Genomic DNA, 17,572 nt, shown 5'->3' with positions numbered 1-17,572 from the left:
GGCTTTGTGATGGCCACTTCAATACCTTGACTTTGTTGTCCTGAAGCCATTTTGCCACAACTTTGGAAGTATGCTTGGGGTCATTGTCCATTTGGAAGACCCATTTGCGACCAAGCTTTAACTTCCTGACTGATGTCTTGAGATGTTGCTTCAATATATCCACATAATTTTCCTTCCTCATGATGCCATCTATTTTGTGAAGTGCACCAGTCCCTCCTGCAGAAAAGCACCCCCACAACATGATGCTGCCACCTCCGTGCTTCACGGTTGGGATGGTGTTCTTCGGCTTGCAAGCCTCCCCCTTTTTCCTCCAAACATAACAATGGTCATTATGGCCAAACAGTTCTATTTTTGTTTCATCAGACCAGAGGACATTTGACCAAAAAGTACGATATTTGTCCCCATGTGCAGTTGCAAACCGTAGTCTGCATTTTTTATGACGGTTTTGGAGCAGTGGCAACTTGCTTGCTGAGCGGCCTTTCAGGATATGTCGATATAGGATTCGTTTTACTGTGGATATAGATAATTTTGTAGCTGTTTCCTCCAGCATCTTCACAAGTTCCTTTGCTGTTGTTCTGGGATTGATTTGCACTTTTCGCACCAAAGTACATTCATCTCTAAGAGACAGAACATGTCTCCTTCCTAAGCGGTATGACGGCTGCATGGTCCCATGGTGTTTATACTTGCGTACTATTGTTTGTACAGATGGACAGGGTACCTTCAGGCGTTTGGAAATTGCTCCCAAGGATGAACCAGACTTGTGGAGGTCTACAATTTAAAGTTGTTTAAAGGCACAGTCATCTTAGTGTATGTGAATTTCTGACCCACTGGAATTGTGATACAGTGAATTTTAAGTGAAATAATCTGTCTGTAAACAATTGTTGGAAAAATTACTTGTGTCATGCACAAAGTAGATGTCCTAACCGACATGCCAAAAATATAGTTTGTTAACAAGAAATTTGTGGAGTGGTTGAAAAACGAGTTTTAATGGCTCCAACCTAAGTGTATATAAAGTGTATATAAACATCCGACATCAACTGTACATCCTTTGTTAATGTCTCTCTCCAACTCTCTCTCTCTCTCTCTCTCTCTCTCGCCAACTCTCTCTCCAACTCTCCAACTCTCTCCCCAACTTTCTCCAACTTTCCCTCTCTCGCCAACTTTCCCTCTCTCTCTCACCAACTTTCCCTCTCTCTCTCACCAACTTTCCCTCTCTCTCGCCAACTATCTCACCAACTCTCTCTCCCCAACTCTCTCTCCCCAACTCTCTCTCTCTCTCTCTCTTTCCAGCGCTCTTTCTCTCCAGCGCTCTTTCTCTCCAGCTCTCTTTCTCTCCAGCTCTCTTTCTCTCCAGCTCTCTCTCTCTCTCTCGCCAACTCTCTCTCGCCAACTCTCTCTCTAGTTTATTATGTGTGAGCAGTGCACTTTTTATTTAATTTCAGTGAGAGAAATCCCCTCCTGGCCAGTCCAACCTACCTGTTGAGGGAAGCATGTCCGTACGGAGTGTTCTGTGTATCCAAACGACGGGCCCTCGAACACAGCTGTGGGCAGCTTTAGAACCTCCCTCAGAAACTGGTCAAACTTAGCAAAGGCCATCACACCATTCGAGTCAGAGATCTGGGAGAAGATATCTAAGAGAGAACCAAGTGTGGTGGTGAGTACATCAGTGCCATATACAGTCGCTAGTGAAAGTCTACACACTCCTTGCACAGTCTTCACATTCTGCTGCCTTAAAACGTAAAAAGGGATTACATTCGATTTCACAAAATGTTCCAATTTACTAAGAAATATAAAATGAGGATGTATTGATTGTGTATGTCTTCACACTCCAAAGTTAATACTTGGTGGAAGCCCCTTTGGCAGCAATTACAGCTGTGAATAATTTTGAATAAGATTCTACCAACCATGCGCTCCTAGGGCAACATACAGGGGTGCAACTTCGGTGCAACTACATAATTATTATAATTTTTATTAAACACTCCAAACAGCCTACCCGACTGCTCGGGGGTGTCTGCATGGTCCTAAAGCACACTGTTGCCTCATTTTGTATCACATTCCAATGATAAAACTGGGGGAGACAAAAATGCAATTTCAGAATGTGTGGGTGGGGGGGAGGGGACATGTTCCCGATCCCCAGTGAAAGTTGCGCCCCCAGGCAACATGTATCCATTGTTTTTGTCAAAATTTCTCAAGCTCAGGCAATCTGGTTGGAAATCATTGATGGACAGCAATATTCAAATGTTGTCTCTGATGTTTTAAGCATATTTAAGTCAGGACGGAGAATCCACCATTCAGGAAAACTCAATACCTCTTGGAAAACCAATCTGGTGTGTCTTTGTCATTAAAATGTGTGTAATTATACTGCGGAAAAATACAACTCTATCCCAGGGTTTTCAGAAGAATGAGGTGGATATCCTCAAATTTTTTACCTGGGCTTTGCTCCCTTCTTATTTATTTTGATCCTAACTAACTTCCCAGTCCCTGCCGGTGAGAAGCTACCCTCTGTATCTTCAAGTATTGTGGTGGCAACATCATGTTATGGGTATGCTTGACATCAGCGGGGACTGGGGAGTTTGTCAGGATCAAAAGAAATACGAAAAGAGCAAACCCAATGTAAAAAGTTAAAGGAATACCCTCATCATTCTTTTGAAAACCTAACCCTGGGATAGAGTTTTATTTTTCAGCGAGACACTAGCAATGTTACCATCCAACTGGCGACAGATGTTCATGCGAATATGCTAAAATAAGCATAAAACCAATATGCGCTTTTTCCCCAACAGAGATGTGTTTCCATCAAATTGACTTGTTGCGGATACTGTGGGTGATTATGTACTGCACATAAAAATACCTTTTGCGGTGTACCGGATAAAAAATACAAGTTAAATGAGTTTCCATCGCATTTTCAACTCTATTGATGATTTTCTCACAAATTGTTTTTGTTATATATAGCGAGTATGTGCCCACCCTGGTATTGGCACGTGCTCTAGCCAACATCTCGCAGATACAGCCTACATGATGAGATTATTATGGACAAAAGAGCAAGATTCTTTTTATTTGTCAAATGGAAGCCAAGCATTGATTATCATGTCACCAGAATACAACCCTCAATATTTATTGGAAAGGAGCATCAAGCTCATCACCTTGCACTTTCACCAACCTGTGAAGTTCATCATAACTTATATATGTTGCCCTTAGAGTTGGTCAAAATTGGTAGAATCTTATTCAAAATGTTTCACAGCTGTAATAGTTGCCAAAGGTGCTTCCCCCAAGTATTAACCCTGTGGTGTGAAGACATATGCAATCAAGACATCCTTGTTTTTAAAAAATATATTTGGAAAATGTTCTAGAACTTTCTTTCACTTTGAAAATCTGTAGTAGGTTGTGTCGATCTGAAGTAAAAAAAATGGAATGTAATAATTTTTTGATTTTATTTTAAGGCAGCAAAATGTGAAGACTGAAAGCGGTGCGTAGACTTTCACTAAGCACTGTATATGCCATTTCTATAATTTATTGAATATGAGGAATGGGTGATAATTCTTCTTGACACTTCCATCGAATAAAATTACAACAATGATGTTTGTGCTGTAATTGACTCAACAACGCCCCCGTGTGTATCCTTTATGCAACCGCAGACAGGGTCAAAAAGCAGATACTGTAGACCAGGGTTTCCTAAACTTGGTCCTGGGGGCCCCCTTTAGTGCACATTTAGGTTTCTGCCCCAGCACTACACAGCTGATTCAAATAACCAACTCATCGTCAAGATTTAATTGGGGGCCCCAGGACCGACTTTGGGAAACCCTGCTGTAAACTAAACCATGGAATTAAAAGTGTGGCTACTGCAAAACAGAGTTAACTTTCCATTTAGTTACATTAACTGTAACTTTTGCCCTTCGGTAAAGTTCAAGGAGATATACTTACAACGTAGTTTGTCCACTATTTTCCCTCCACACATGGTTGCCAACATGGACTTCATCGAGAAAACGGTCAGTTTCCCGTGGCCTTCACTAAACACACACACAAAAAAAAGCATACATTTACGAAAATATGTAACAAATGTATTGAAACACACATTGTTAGCATTCTGATAAAGGTGAAGTTTATTTCCCAAAGCAAATTCCTCTTTTTCCATTATCTGCTTTAGCTTACTGGCCACAATGGAGCACAAATAATTGGCACTTCTGAATCCATCTTGACCTGGACCATGTTGTCTGAAGGACCAAAATCATAATTTCGAGGGGAGAGCTTTGAAGATTTCAGCATACAGATTAGCCCTGGAATGTATAGCGGTCGTTTTATGAGCTCCTGACCAGTTCTGCTATTTCGTACGTTTTTTTTCTTCGGAGATCGTAACTTTTTGGATCATAAATGTTTCCCACCATCGTTTTCTATGATCAAAAAGACCTTCTTGACATCAGAACACTGATCGTTAACCTCGATTTAGATGAAGATTTCTACTTAAATGAGTTGGCGCCGCAGGACATACAGTACTGATCACCCCGGAACAAGCCCTAATCCCCAACACTGGGAGAGAAAGAGATGGCGATATATAGAAACCGACATGTGGGCACACTGATTAAACTACGGCGGCATGTAAATAAACTGCTTGTACCCAGCCTACCCAGTGTGGTGCCAGGACAATAACCTCTCCCTAAACGTCAGCAAGACAAAGGAGCTGATCGTGGACTACAGGAAATGGAAGGCCGAGCACGCCCCCATTCACATCGACGGAGCAGTAGTGGAGCGGGTCGAGAGTTTACAGTTTGTTGTCCACATCACTAAGGATCTGTAGTGGTCCAATCACACCAACACAGTCGTGAAGAGGGCACGACCATGCCTCTTTCCACTGCACAATGACTGGATGTATCACCGCTTGGTATGGCAACTGCTTGGCATCCAACCGCAAGGTGCTACAGAGGGTAGTGCATAAGGCCCAGTACATCACTGGAAACGAGCTCCCTGCCAGGATGTCTATACCAGGACCGAAAAATTGTCAAAGACTCCAGCCATCCAAGTCATAGACTGTTCTCTCTGTGTCACGCCCTGACCTGAGAGAGCCTTTTTATGTCTCTCTTTAGGTTTGGTCAGGGTGTGATTTGGGTGGGCATTCTATGTCTGTATTTCTATGTTGGGGATTGCTTTGTTTCGGCCGGGTATGGCTCCCAATCAGGAACAGCTGTACATCGTTGTTGCTGATTGGGAGTCATACTTAGGCAGCATGTTTTTCCTTTGGGTTTTGTGGGTAGTTAATTTCTGTTTAGTGTGTTAGGATACCTGACAGGACTGTTTGGCTGTCGTCTGTGTTTCTTTGTGAAGTGCCTTTTTTCATCTAAAATAAAAGATGAACAAATTCCACGCTGCACCTTGGTCTACTACTTCAGACAGCCGTTACACTCTGCTACCGCACGGCAAGCAGTACCGATGTACAAAGTCTAGAACCAACAAGACCCTGAACAGCTTCTACCCTCAAGCAATAAGACTACTATATAGTTAGTTAAATAGTTAACCAAATAGCTACCTGGACTATCTGCATTGACCCTTTTTGCACTAACTTTTTTGACTCATCACATTACGCTGCTGCTACTGTTTATTATCTGTCACTTTATTCCTAGTTATATGTACATATATACCTCAATTAACACGAACCCCTGCACATCAACTCTGTACCGGTACCCCTTGTATATAACCAAGTTATACTCATTGTGTATCTATTATTACATTTTTTACTTTTCTATTTGCGCTCTGTATTGTTGGGAAGGGCCAGTAAGTAAGCATTTCACTGTTTGTCCACACCTGTTTACAAAAATTACAAAATTAAATATCAAATTTCAAAGTATTCAGACCCTTTACTCAGTACTTTGCTGAAGCACCTTTGGCAGCGATTACAACCTCGAGTCTTCTTGGGTATGACGCGCAAAGCTTGGAACACCTGTATTTGGGGAGTTTCTCCCATTCTTCTCTGCAGATCCTCTCAAGCTCTGTCAGGTTGGATGGGGAGCGTCGCTGACCAGCTATTTTCAGCTCTCTCATGAGATATTCGATCGGGTTCAAGTCTGGACTCTGGCTGGGCCACTCAAGGACATTCAGAGACTTGTCCTGAAGCCACTCCTGCGTTGTCTTGGCTGTGTGCTTGGGGTCATTGTCCTGTTGGGAGGTGAACCTTAGCCCGAGTCTGAGGTCCTGAGCGCTCTGGAGCAGGTTTTCATCAAGGATCTCTCTGTACTTTGCTCTGTTCATCTTTCCCTCGATCCTGACTAGTCTCCCAGTCCCTTCCGCTGACATCCCCACAGCATGATGCTGCCACCACCATGCTTCACCATAGGGATGGTGCCAGGTTTCCTCCAGATGTGACGCTTGGCAATCAGGCCAAAGAGTTCAATCTTGGTTTCATCAGATCAGAGAATCTTGTTTCTCATGGTCTGAGAGTCCTTTAGGTGCCTTTTGGCAAACTCCAAGCGGGCTGTCATGTGCCTTTTACTGAGGAGTGGCTTCCGTCTGGCCACTTTACCATAAAGGCCTGATTGGTGGAGTGCTGCAGAGATGGTTGTCCTTCTGGAAGGTTCTTCCATCTCCACAGAGGAACTCTGGAGCTCTGTCAGAGTGACCATCGGGATCTTGGTCACCACCCTAACCAAAGCCCTTCTCCCCCAATTGCTCAGTTTGGCCGGGCGGCCAGCTCTAGAAAGAGTCTTGGTGGTTCCGAACTTCTTCCATTTAAGAATGATGGAGGCCACTGTGTTCTTGGAGACCTTCAATGCTGCATAAATTTTTTCGTACCCTTCCCCAGATCTGTGCCTCGACACAATCCTGTCTCGGAGCTCTAAGGACAATTCCTTCGACCTCATGGCTTGGTTTTTGCTCTTACATGCGCTGTCAACTGTGGGACCTTAGTGTGGAAGTGCAGTGTGGAAGTTTATCCTGGTAGAGTGTGTTGCCTAACTGTGTGCTAACAATAAATGACCCCCCAATATCATAATAATAGTAAGAAATGATATCTTGTTCTGTAAATAAGGTGTTGCACCATAGACATATCCATGCACAATATGTACAGAATGTGTCATTGTCTGAAAAGTGCTAAACAGCAGTTCAAAGCAAATGTATGTATCTAATATCCTATATCTAATGTACTGTATATCCTGTGTCTAATTTACTGCACCTGTCGTATGTGGCCACCATGAAGTTGAGCAGCAGGCCGATGGACTGCTCTACGTTGATCTGGTGTGTGGTGGGCAGACGCTTATTGAGCTGGTAGTAGATCGAGGACAGGATAGTCTCCAGTCTAGACACGTTGATCTCTGCGTTGTGGTCCAGCGTGTTTAGACCACTATCACGGAACGCCTCAATCATGTTCCACACATCCACCAAGTGAACTGGGATAGGGGGATAGCAGGAGGGGACGAAAGAAGTTTAGAAAATAATAGATTTCTTCAACATCAATTAATTATATTCAAGTGTACCATATTTGAAACAGACACATGTAACACAGTGTAATGTGAACAGTTTGAAAAGTTAAGCGAGTAAGAGGACACTTGCATGTCATTTTCAGTAGAGGAAACAAAACGAGCCAGGCAGGCGGTACTTACGGTTGCATCTCTTCTGCACAAATCTTAGCTTGCAGGCCGTCCTATAGGTTGACAGCCTGATGACGTCAAAGTTTTGTGCCCCTGATAAAAATAAAAAGACGAATCAACAACTCTAACACAACCACACACAAAACCCACTGCATGGGGAGGGGAGTGTACAGTTAATTCGGAAAGTAGTCAGACCCCTTGACTTTTTCCAAATGTTGTTATTTTACAGCCTTATTCAAAAATTCATTATATTATTTTTTTCCCCTCACCAATCTACACACAATACCTCATAATGACAAATAATTTTTTGTTTGTTTGTTTGTTGCAAATGTATAAAAAATAAGAACTTAAATATCAGATTTACACAAGTATTCAGACCCTTTACTCAGTACTTTGTTGAAGCAACTTTGGCAGTGATTACAGCCTCGAGTCTTCTTGGGTATGACGCTACAAGCTTGGCACACCTGTATTTGGCGAGTTTTAACTATTCTTCTATGCAGATCCTCTTAAGCTCTGTCGGGATGGATGGGGAGCGTCGCTGGACAGCAATTTTCAGGTCTCTCCGGAGATGATCGATTGGACTCAAGTCCGGGTTCTGGCTGGGCCACTCAAGGACATTCAGAGACTTGTCCCGAAGCCACTCATAAGTTATCTGGCAGTGTGCTTAAGGTCGTTGTCCTGTTGGAAGGTGAACATTCACGCCAGTCTGAGGTCCTGAGCACTCTGGAGCAGGTTTTCATCAAGGATCTCGCTGTACTTCACTCCATTAATTTTCCCCCTCGACCCTGACTAGTTTCCCAGTCCCTGCCGCTGAAAAACATCCCCACAGCATGATGCTGCCAACACCAGGCTTCACCGTAGGGATGGCATTGGCCAGGTGATGAGCGGTGCCTGGTTGACGCTTGGCGTTCAGACCAAAAAGTTAAATCTAGGTTTCATCAGACCAGATAATCTAGTTTCTCATGGTCTGAGAGTCCTTTAGGTGCCTTTTGGCAAACTTCAAGTGTGCTGTCATGTGCCTTTTACTGAGTAGTGGCTTCTGTCTGGCCGCTCTACAATAAAGGCCTGATTGGTGGAGTGCTGCAGAGATGGTTGCCCTTCTGGAAGGTTTTCCCATCTCCACAGATGGACTCTGGAGCTCTGTCATAGTGACCATCGGGTTCTTGGTCACCTCCCTGACCAAGGCCCTTCTCCCCCGATTGCACAGTTGCGGCCAGCTCTAGAAAGAGTCTTGGTGGTTCCTAACTTCTTTCATTTAAGAATTATGGAGGCCACTGTGTTCTTGGGGACTTTCAATGCTGCAGAAATGTTTCAGTACCCTTCCCCAGACCTGTGCCTCGACACAATCCTGTCTCGGAGCTCTAAGGACAATTCCTTCGACCTCATGGCTTGGTTTTTGGTCTGACATGCACTGTATGCTCTAAAGTGTATGGCTATGAATGGCTTTGCTACGACACAGCAGAGTGTGAATGATTAGTAATGGTTTGGCTCTAGAGATTTCGCTCTCAGTCAGTCTACTCACTCATCTCCATGAAGAGTTGTCTCTTCTCCACCATCGCTTTGCCTCGTTTACTGCCCTCCTCTATCATTCTGAGGGGAAAAACAGAACAGGCAATAAGCACGCATTACCTTCTCAATATTTAATGACAATCATTGTATACAATATACGTTATCAAGCTGTATTATCGGCCTTCACTGCCCTCCTCAATCCTTCTGGGGAAAGAATACAGCAAGCATTACTACCTACTCACTAATTAATGACATAATTATTGCTCACATTATCAGGCTTTTGTATACTGACTATGACGTTTCTTCTTCCCTTTGTATACATTAGGCCTATTACTCATTTTGAGGGAAATAAAACCGGAATCATGCATTACCAGTAATGATTGTATGATTGTACAGTACCAATCGAAAGTTTGGACAGTACTCATTCAAGGGTTTTTCTTTATTTTTACTATTTTCTACATTGTAGAATAATAGTGAAGGCATCAAAACTATGAAATAACACATATGGAATCATCTAGTAACCAAAAAAGTGTTAAACAAATCCAAATATATTTAATATTAAAGATTCTTCAAAGTAGCCACGCTTTACCTTCACGACAGCTTTGCACACTCTTGGCATTCTCTCAACCAGCTTCATGGGGTAGTCACCAGGAAAGCATTTCAATTAACACGTGGGCTTGTTAAAAGTTAATTTGTGGAATTCTTTCCTTCTTAATGTGTTTGAGCTAATCAGTTGTGTTGTGACAAGGTAGGGGTGGTATACAGAAGACAGCCCTATTTGGTAAAAGACCAAGTCCATATTATGGCAAGAACAGCTCAAATAAGCAAAGAGAAACGACAGTCCATCATTACTTTAACCAGCATGGCTACCACAGCATTCTGCAGCGATACGCCATCCCATCTGGTTTGCGCTTAGTGGGACTATAATTTGTTTATCAACAGGACAATGACCCAAAACACACCTCCATGCTGTGTAAAGGCTATTTGACAAAGAAGGAGAGTGATGGAGTGCTGCATCAGATGACCTGGCCTCCACAAATCACCCAACCTCAACCCAATTGAGATGGTTTGTGATGAGTTGGACCAGATTGAAAGAAAAGCAGCCAAAAAGTGCTCAGCATATGTGGGAACTCCTTCAAGACTGTTGGAAAAGCATTCCTCATGAAGCTGGTTGAGAGAATGCCAAGAGTGTGAAAAGCTGTCATCAAGGCAAAGGGTGGCTACTTTGAAGAATCTCAAATATAAAATACATTTTGATTTGTTTAACACTTTTTTGGTTACTACATGATTCCATATGTGATATTTCATAGTTTTGATGTCTTCACTATAATTCTATGATGTAGAAAAAAGAAAAACCCTTGAATGAGTAGGTGTCCAAACTTTTGACTGGTACTGTATATCATTGTAATCATTTTATACATTATCAAGGTCCATTATAGCCACGTGAAAATAAAACATCCTATACATTTTTTACAATAAAGCTGCAATATGTAACTTCTTGGGAGACCTGATCATATTCACATAGAAATGTGTGTTCTATCTATTGTCATTGAAAGCAAGTCTAAGAAGAGGTAGATATGTTCAATGTGAGCCATTTTTATGCTCTGCATTCTTAAGTTTCGTTTTGCGTCTTTTACGTTTGGTTTTGTGCACCAGCTTCAAACAGCTGAAAATACAATATTTTTGGTTATGGAAAAGCTATTTCACAGCTGTTTAGATGGTACAATGATTCTCTACACTATACTTCCTTGTTTTGTCACAAATGGAAATTAAGCAAACTTTTCAAATTTTTGCAACCAGGAAATGGCAGAACCATTTCTGCATCTTTAAAGTTACATGCAGTATATTCATCTAACTGATTCTGTGTACTCTATACATTGATCCCTCTACTGTAAGTGTGTATACATCATATATGGAATGTTCAATAATGTACAACACATACCATACATTTAAACAGACATCGTCTATGCATAAAGCTCAAGAAAAAAGCTCACTAAAATCTACAGATGTTTTTGTCAGATGAAAGATAAGAATCCCAGCGGTATATGTACCTGTCACTGGCTGAATTTTAAACAAAGGGAAGCATTAGCTGCTACTGCCCTGTGAAGAGAAGAAACATCATAGTCAGTTATCGAGTTGGCTCCTTAATTAATGTTCTGTGTCTCGGGTATGCTCTGTAGTAGTTGAAATATGCAGTCCTTCCAGCCAAAATGGGCTTGACTTTTAAATGAGTCATTAACACCCTCCCTTCAAGGACTTGATGAACGCTACAAAACATGAGGTTTTTCTTCCTCTAAAGAGATGTGTGCACTTTCACTGTCTTGCACAAGAGAACACTTGAGTGATTCTGCTCTGTCTCTCTGAATGTGTCCCAAATGGCACCGTATTTCCTTTGCAGAGCACTACTTCTTACCAGGGCAGGGTGCTATTTAGGAAACACACCCTGTATGTACACTACAAATAATAATTCTCCATGACATCGCCACTCAGCTAAGACTGCATCCGGTGGACTAATGACATCGACGGCCAGCAAGGGATGCAGACCGAGGACTTAATGATGATGGACACAAAACACATTACAGCTATTCAATGACTGGTTCCAAAACCCGGGGAATGGCATGATAGGATTGGATGGCACCAGACCTGGGTTCATAGAATGTTACTATTTGACATCTTTCAAATACTTGCCTTGAGTGCCAGGTGGATGGGGCTTGCACTGATGGAACTTTTCTATTGGTTCTATTAAGCCAGGCAAGCTTAATCAAGCCCATATAAAGTATTTGAAATGATTTGGAATAATATTTGAACCCAGGTCTATACAGTACAGTATCACCATCACATGGCAGCCCACTGTGGCAATGAGGTGATGGACAAGCCAGGAAACTGCATCAGCTGACCAGTTGACTGTGAGCAGTCTGCCTGTGTCCCCAATGACCCCTTATTCCCTTCATAGTGCACTACTTTCGACCAGAGCCCTATGGGTCCTGGTCAAAAGTAGTGCATTATAGGGAATAGAGTGCCATTTGGGACGTAGTCATTGAAGCCAGCCAAGGTTGAACCCTCAGGAACTCTGTTGACAGGCCTTTTTATTCCTCCCTCCTCACTCGTGTGGCTGGAGAGCAAGGGTTTGCAGGGCCATATATAAAGATATCCAGTAGCAGTCAAACGTTTGGACACACCTACTCATTCCAGGGTTTTTCTTTATTTGTACTATTTCCACATTGTGAAATAGTAGTGAAGACATCAAAACTATGAAATAACACATATGGAATCATCTAGTAACCAAAAAAGTGTTAATCTTTTAAAAATGTATTTTATTTTTGAGATTCTTCAAAGTAGCCACCCTTTGCCTTGATGACAGCTTGCACACTCTTGGCATTCTCTCAACCAGCTTCATGGAGGTAGTCACCTGGAATGGATTTCAATTAACAGGTGTGTCTTGTTAAAAATTAATGTGTGGAATTTCTTTCCTTCATAATGCGTTTGAGCCAATCAGTTGTGTTGTGACATGGTAGGGTTGGGTATACAGAAGACGAAGACCAAGTCCATTTTATGGCAAGAAAAGCTCAAATAAGCAAAGAGAAACAACAGTACATCATTACTTTAACCTGTTAGGGCTAGGGGGCAGTATTGACACGGCCGGATAAAAAACGTACCCGATTTAATCTGGTTACTACTCCTGCCCAGTAACTAGAATATGCATATAATTATTGGCTTTGGATAGAAAACACCCTAAAGTTTCTAAAACTGTTTGAATGGTGTCTGTGAGTATAACAGAACCTATATGGCAGGCCAAAACCTGAGAAGATTCCATGCAGGAAGTGGCCTGTCTGACAAGTTGTTGTTCATCTTGGCTCTTTTTATTGAAGACTGAGGATCTTTGCTATAACGTGACACTTCCTACGGCTCCCATAGGCTCTCAGAGCCCGGGAAAAAGCTGAACGATATCGAGGCAGCCTCTGGCTGAAACACATTATCGCGTTTGGCAAGTGGCCGATCAGAGTACTATGGGCTTAGGCGCGTGCCCGAGTCGACCCCATGCTTTATTTTCTTTCGTCTGTTTACCTAAACGCAGATTCCCGGTCAGAATATTATCGCTTTTTTATGAGAAAAATGGCATAAAAATTGATTTTAAACAGCGGTTGACATGCTTCGAAGTACGGTAATGGAATATTTAGATTTTTTTTGTCACGAATTGCGCCATGCTCGTCACCCTTATTTACCCTTTCGGATAGTGTCTTGAACGCACGAACAAAACGCCGCTATTTGGATATAACAATGGATTATTTGGGACCAAACCAACATTTGTTATTGAAGTAGAAGTCCTGGGAGTGCATTCTGACGAAGACAGCAAAGGTAATAACATTTTTCTTATAGTAAATCTGACTTTGGTGAGTGCTAAACTTGCTGGGTGTCTAAATAGCTAGCCCTGTGATGCCGGGCTATCTACTGAGAATATTGCAAAATGTGCTTTCACCGAAAAGCTATTTTAAAATCGGACATATCGAGTGCATAGAGGAGTTCTGTATCTATAATTCTTAAAATAATTGTTATCCTTTTTGTGAACGTTTAATCGTGAGTAATTTAGTAAATTCACCGGCAGTGTTCGGTGGGAATGCTAGTCACATGCTAGTCACATGCTAATGTAAAAAGCTGGTTTTTGATATAAATATGAACTTGATTGAACAAAACATGCATGTATTGTATAACATAATGTCCTAGGGTTGTCATCTGATGAAGATCATCAAAGGTTAGTGCTGCATTTAGCTGTGGTTTGGGTTTATGTGACATTATATGCTAGCTTGAAAAATGGGTGTCTGATTATTTCTGGCTGGGTACTCTGCTGACATAACCTAATGTTTTGCTTTCGTTGTAAAGCCTTTTTGAAATCGGACAGTGTGGTTAGATTAACGAGAGTCTTGTCTTTAAAATGGTGTAAAATAGTCATATGTTTGAAAAATTTAAGTTTTTGCATTTTTGAGGTATTTGAATAACGCGCGCATGGCGCAATTCGTGACAAAAAAATTCTAAATATTCCATTACCGTACTTCGAAGCATGTCAACCGCTGTTTAAAATCAATTTTTATGCCATTTTTCTCGTAGAAAAGCGATAATATTCCGACCGGGAATCTCCTTTTCGGCAAACAGAGGAAAAAATCACAAAGACGGGGGCAACCAGGTCACGCGCCTAAGCCCAGAGGTCCTTGATCGGCCACTTGAGAAAGGCGATAATGTGTTTTAGCCTGGGGCTGGGATGACGACATTCAGGTTTTTCCCGGGCTCTGAGCGCCTATGGACGACGTAGGAAGTGTCACGTTAGAGCAGAGATCCTTAGTAAAAGATAGAGATGGCAAAGAAGTTCCAGAAATGGTCAGACAGGCCACTTCCTGTAAAGGAATCTCTCAGGTTTTGACCTGCCATTTGGGTTCTGTTATACTCACAGACACCATTCAAACAGTTTTAGAAACTTTAGGGTGTTTTCTATCCATATATAATAAGTATATGCATATTCTAGTTACTGGGTAGAATTAGTAACCAGATTAAATCGGGTACGTTTTTTATCCAGCCGTGAAAATACTGCCCCCTAGCCATAAGAGGTTAACCAGCATGGCTACCACAACATTCTGCAGCGATTCACCATCCCATCTGGTTTGCGCTTAGAGGGGCTATCCTTTGTTTTTCAACAGGACAATGACCCAACACACCTCCCGGCTGTGTAAGGGCTATTTGACCAAGAAGGAGGGTGATGGAGTGCTGCATCAGATGACCTGGCCTCCACAATCACCCAACCTCAACCCAATTGAAATGGTCTGGGATGAGTTGGACCGCAGTGCAGGAAAAGCAGCCAACAAGTGCTCAGCATATGTGGGAACTCCTTCAAGACTGTTGGAAAAGCATTCCAGGTGAAGCTGGTTGAGAGAATGCCAAGAGTGTGAAAAGCTGTCATCAAGGCAAAGGGTGGCTACTTTGAAGAATCGCAAATATAAAATATATTTGATTTGTTTAACACTTTTTTGGTTACTACACGATTCCATAGTTTTGATGTCTTCACTATTATTCTACAATGTAGAAAATAGTTTTTAAAAATTAAGAAACATTGTTGAATGAGTAGGTGTGTCCAAACTTTTGACTGGTACTGTATACTAGACAAAAATATAAAACGCAACATGTAAGGTGTTGGTCCCATGTTTCAGGAGCTGAAATAAAATATTCCCGAAATGTTCAATACACCCAAAAAGTGTATTTCTCTCAAATGTTGTGCACAAATCTGTTTTACATCTCTGTTAATTAGCATTTTTACTTTGCCAATATAAGCCTGACAAGTGTGGCATATCAAGAAGCTGATTAAACAGCATGATCATTACACAGGTGCACCTTGTGCTGGGGACAATAATAGGCCACTCTAAAATGTGCAGTTTTGTCACACAACACAATGCCACAGATGTCTCAATGCCACAGATGTCTCTGTTTTGAGAGAGCGTGCAATTGGCATGTTGACTGCAGTAATGTCCACCATAGCTATTGCCAGAGAATTTAATGTTCATTTCTCTACCATAAGCCACCTCCAACGTTATTTTAGAGAATTTGGCAGTACGTCCAACTGACCTCACAACCACAGTCCACGTGTAACCACGCCAGTCCAGGACCTGCACATCTGGCTTCTTCACCTGCGGGATGGTCTGAGACCAGCCACCCGGACAGCTGATGAAACTGAGTTGTATTTCTGTCTGTAATCTAGCCCTTTTGAGGGGAAAAACTCATTTTGATTGGCTGGGCCTGGCTCCCCAGTGGATGGGCCTATGACCTCCCAGGTCCACCCATGGCTGCGCCCCTACCCAGTCATGTGAAATCAATAGATTAGGGCCTAATGAATTTATTTCAATTGACTGATTTCCTTATATGAAATGTAAACTCAGTAAAATCATTGAAATTGTTGCATGTTGCGTTTATATTTTGGTTCAGTATACACACATATACATATATATACATACATACATACATACATACATACATACATACATACATACATACATACATACATACATACATACATACATACATACATACATACATACATACATACATACATACATACATACATACATACATACATACATACATACATACATACATACATACATATAGCTCTGATAGTTTCCCTACTCTTTATTCTAATATTGTTGTGATAATACTATAATGTTGTCCTTATGTGTAATAAAGGGTTATTACATGATATGTAGTAAACAGGATGTAGAATGCTAGAAAACACAAGCTGAGCTCAGGAGGGAAACTAACAGAAGCAAGTCAGAAAAAAATTCTACAATGGCCCCCTGTAACATTCAACTATGAAGTAGGCCTACTGTAAGCTTGCCTGAGCTATTCATTTATGTAGGCAACTAAGGCCGGAAATGAGGAAGTGGTTACCCAAAAGAAATACATTCTATTGATATTGAAGAAAATGTCCATCTTAGATTGCCCACTGTGAAACTGAATGTAACTTAAGAAGATATCAGAGCTTGATTGGTCTCTCGTGGACAGCTGTAACATAATATGCAAGATTTGGTTCTGAGTTGCCGACATTATAGTTTGATAAACCATGGAAAGGCTATTTACATTGGACCTGTAGACATTAAAAGTCAATATGTCTAATGAATTTGAGGTATTATATGGTGGATAATGAATAACTTCTGAGTTCCCTGGTGACAGGCCTGCAGGTGCACGTTCATCAAATACAATTCAATTCCATTTACAGATATGTTGGCTTAAACTACAGTTTACTATAAATAACAACGGGCTACCAAGGCATCATATGGGTAAAGCAGGAACCTAAAATAAGCTGTGGTGATGATTATGATCACCAATCATCATATGCCAAAAGGCCTAAGAAGCTATTTAATCTCCATGATTAGGCCTAAAGGCGTTTTTAATAATAAGGTCAACATAAACAAAATACAAATACAGGGATGATAGTAGGCCTATTGCCAAGCATTATGTCATTCCACGGGTTCCTTTCGGGAATTACTGAACTCGAGAGCATCAGCCTCTATAAGAGCCTCCCCGTACAAACACTAAAATAAGAACTAGCAGCTACATGTAAATTATGTCGTCGAATAACCTAGTGATTCTTCAAGCTATGCAAAAATATATACTGGATGTCTGAATGTGATTTAAATGTTTAAAAGGGCGATTATTAAAGGTGCAGTATTCACCGCACCTTGTCGAGTAGGTAGCTAATAATGACAACATCCTTTTACGTGAGTCAAAAAGAGGACTAGGCCACTGCAGTGGCAGCTTTAGGGCTCGAATGTCTAAACATCACCCACTTCCGTCTCTGTGTAGCTGCTCAAACGCTCTCTGTGACGAACCGTTTAGCTTTACAATACTTTATGCGTCTCAGATCTTGAAGGAACCGCTCGACCGACGTGGCCATTTGCAGCTTTAAGTACCTATTTACCTTGTTTCCGCAATATGAATTTGTGCGTGCGATGTATCTT

The 17,572-nt window shown here is 41.6% G+C and overlaps 1 protein-coding gene across 22 annotated transcripts in view; it reads right to left on the bottom strand.

The window, feature by feature from the left end:
- Positions 1-17,572, bottom strand: part of dtnbb (dystrobrevin, beta b) — a 56,102-nt gene that overhangs the window by 38,043 nt on the left and 487 nt on the right. For 19 of the 22 annotated variants that reach the window (XR_006769845.1, XM_014197656.2, XM_014197681.2 and 16 more), the window contains exons 2-6: positions 9,091-9,158; positions 7,581-7,661; positions 7,154-7,367; positions 3,919-4,004; positions 1,477-1,631 (exon numbers count right to left, since the gene is read on the bottom strand). Coding sequence is in view for 20 of the 22 variants with exons in the window: in XM_014197656.2 (XP_014053131.1) it covers positions 1,477-1,631; positions 3,919-4,004; positions 7,154-7,367; positions 7,581-7,661; positions 9,091-9,157 (603 nt within the window). In the remaining 2 variants the exon portion in view is untranslated. Of the gene's footprint in view, positions 1-1,476; positions 1,632-3,918; positions 4,005-7,153; positions 7,368-7,580; positions 7,662-9,090; positions 9,159-11,128; positions 11,178-17,572 lie in introns of those variants that run through there. The other 3 variants (XM_014197641.2, XM_014197624.2, XR_006769855.1) reach the window with 2 other exon arrangements.

The sequence above is a fragment of the Salmo salar genome, chromosome ssa01 (assembly GCF_905237065.1).
Source record: "Salmo salar chromosome ssa01, Ssal_v3.1, whole genome shotgun sequence".
Taxonomy (NCBI): Eukaryota; Metazoa; Chordata; class Actinopteri; order Salmoniformes; family Salmonidae; genus Salmo; species Salmo salar.
This window is presented reverse-complemented; position numbering and strand designations above follow the sequence as displayed.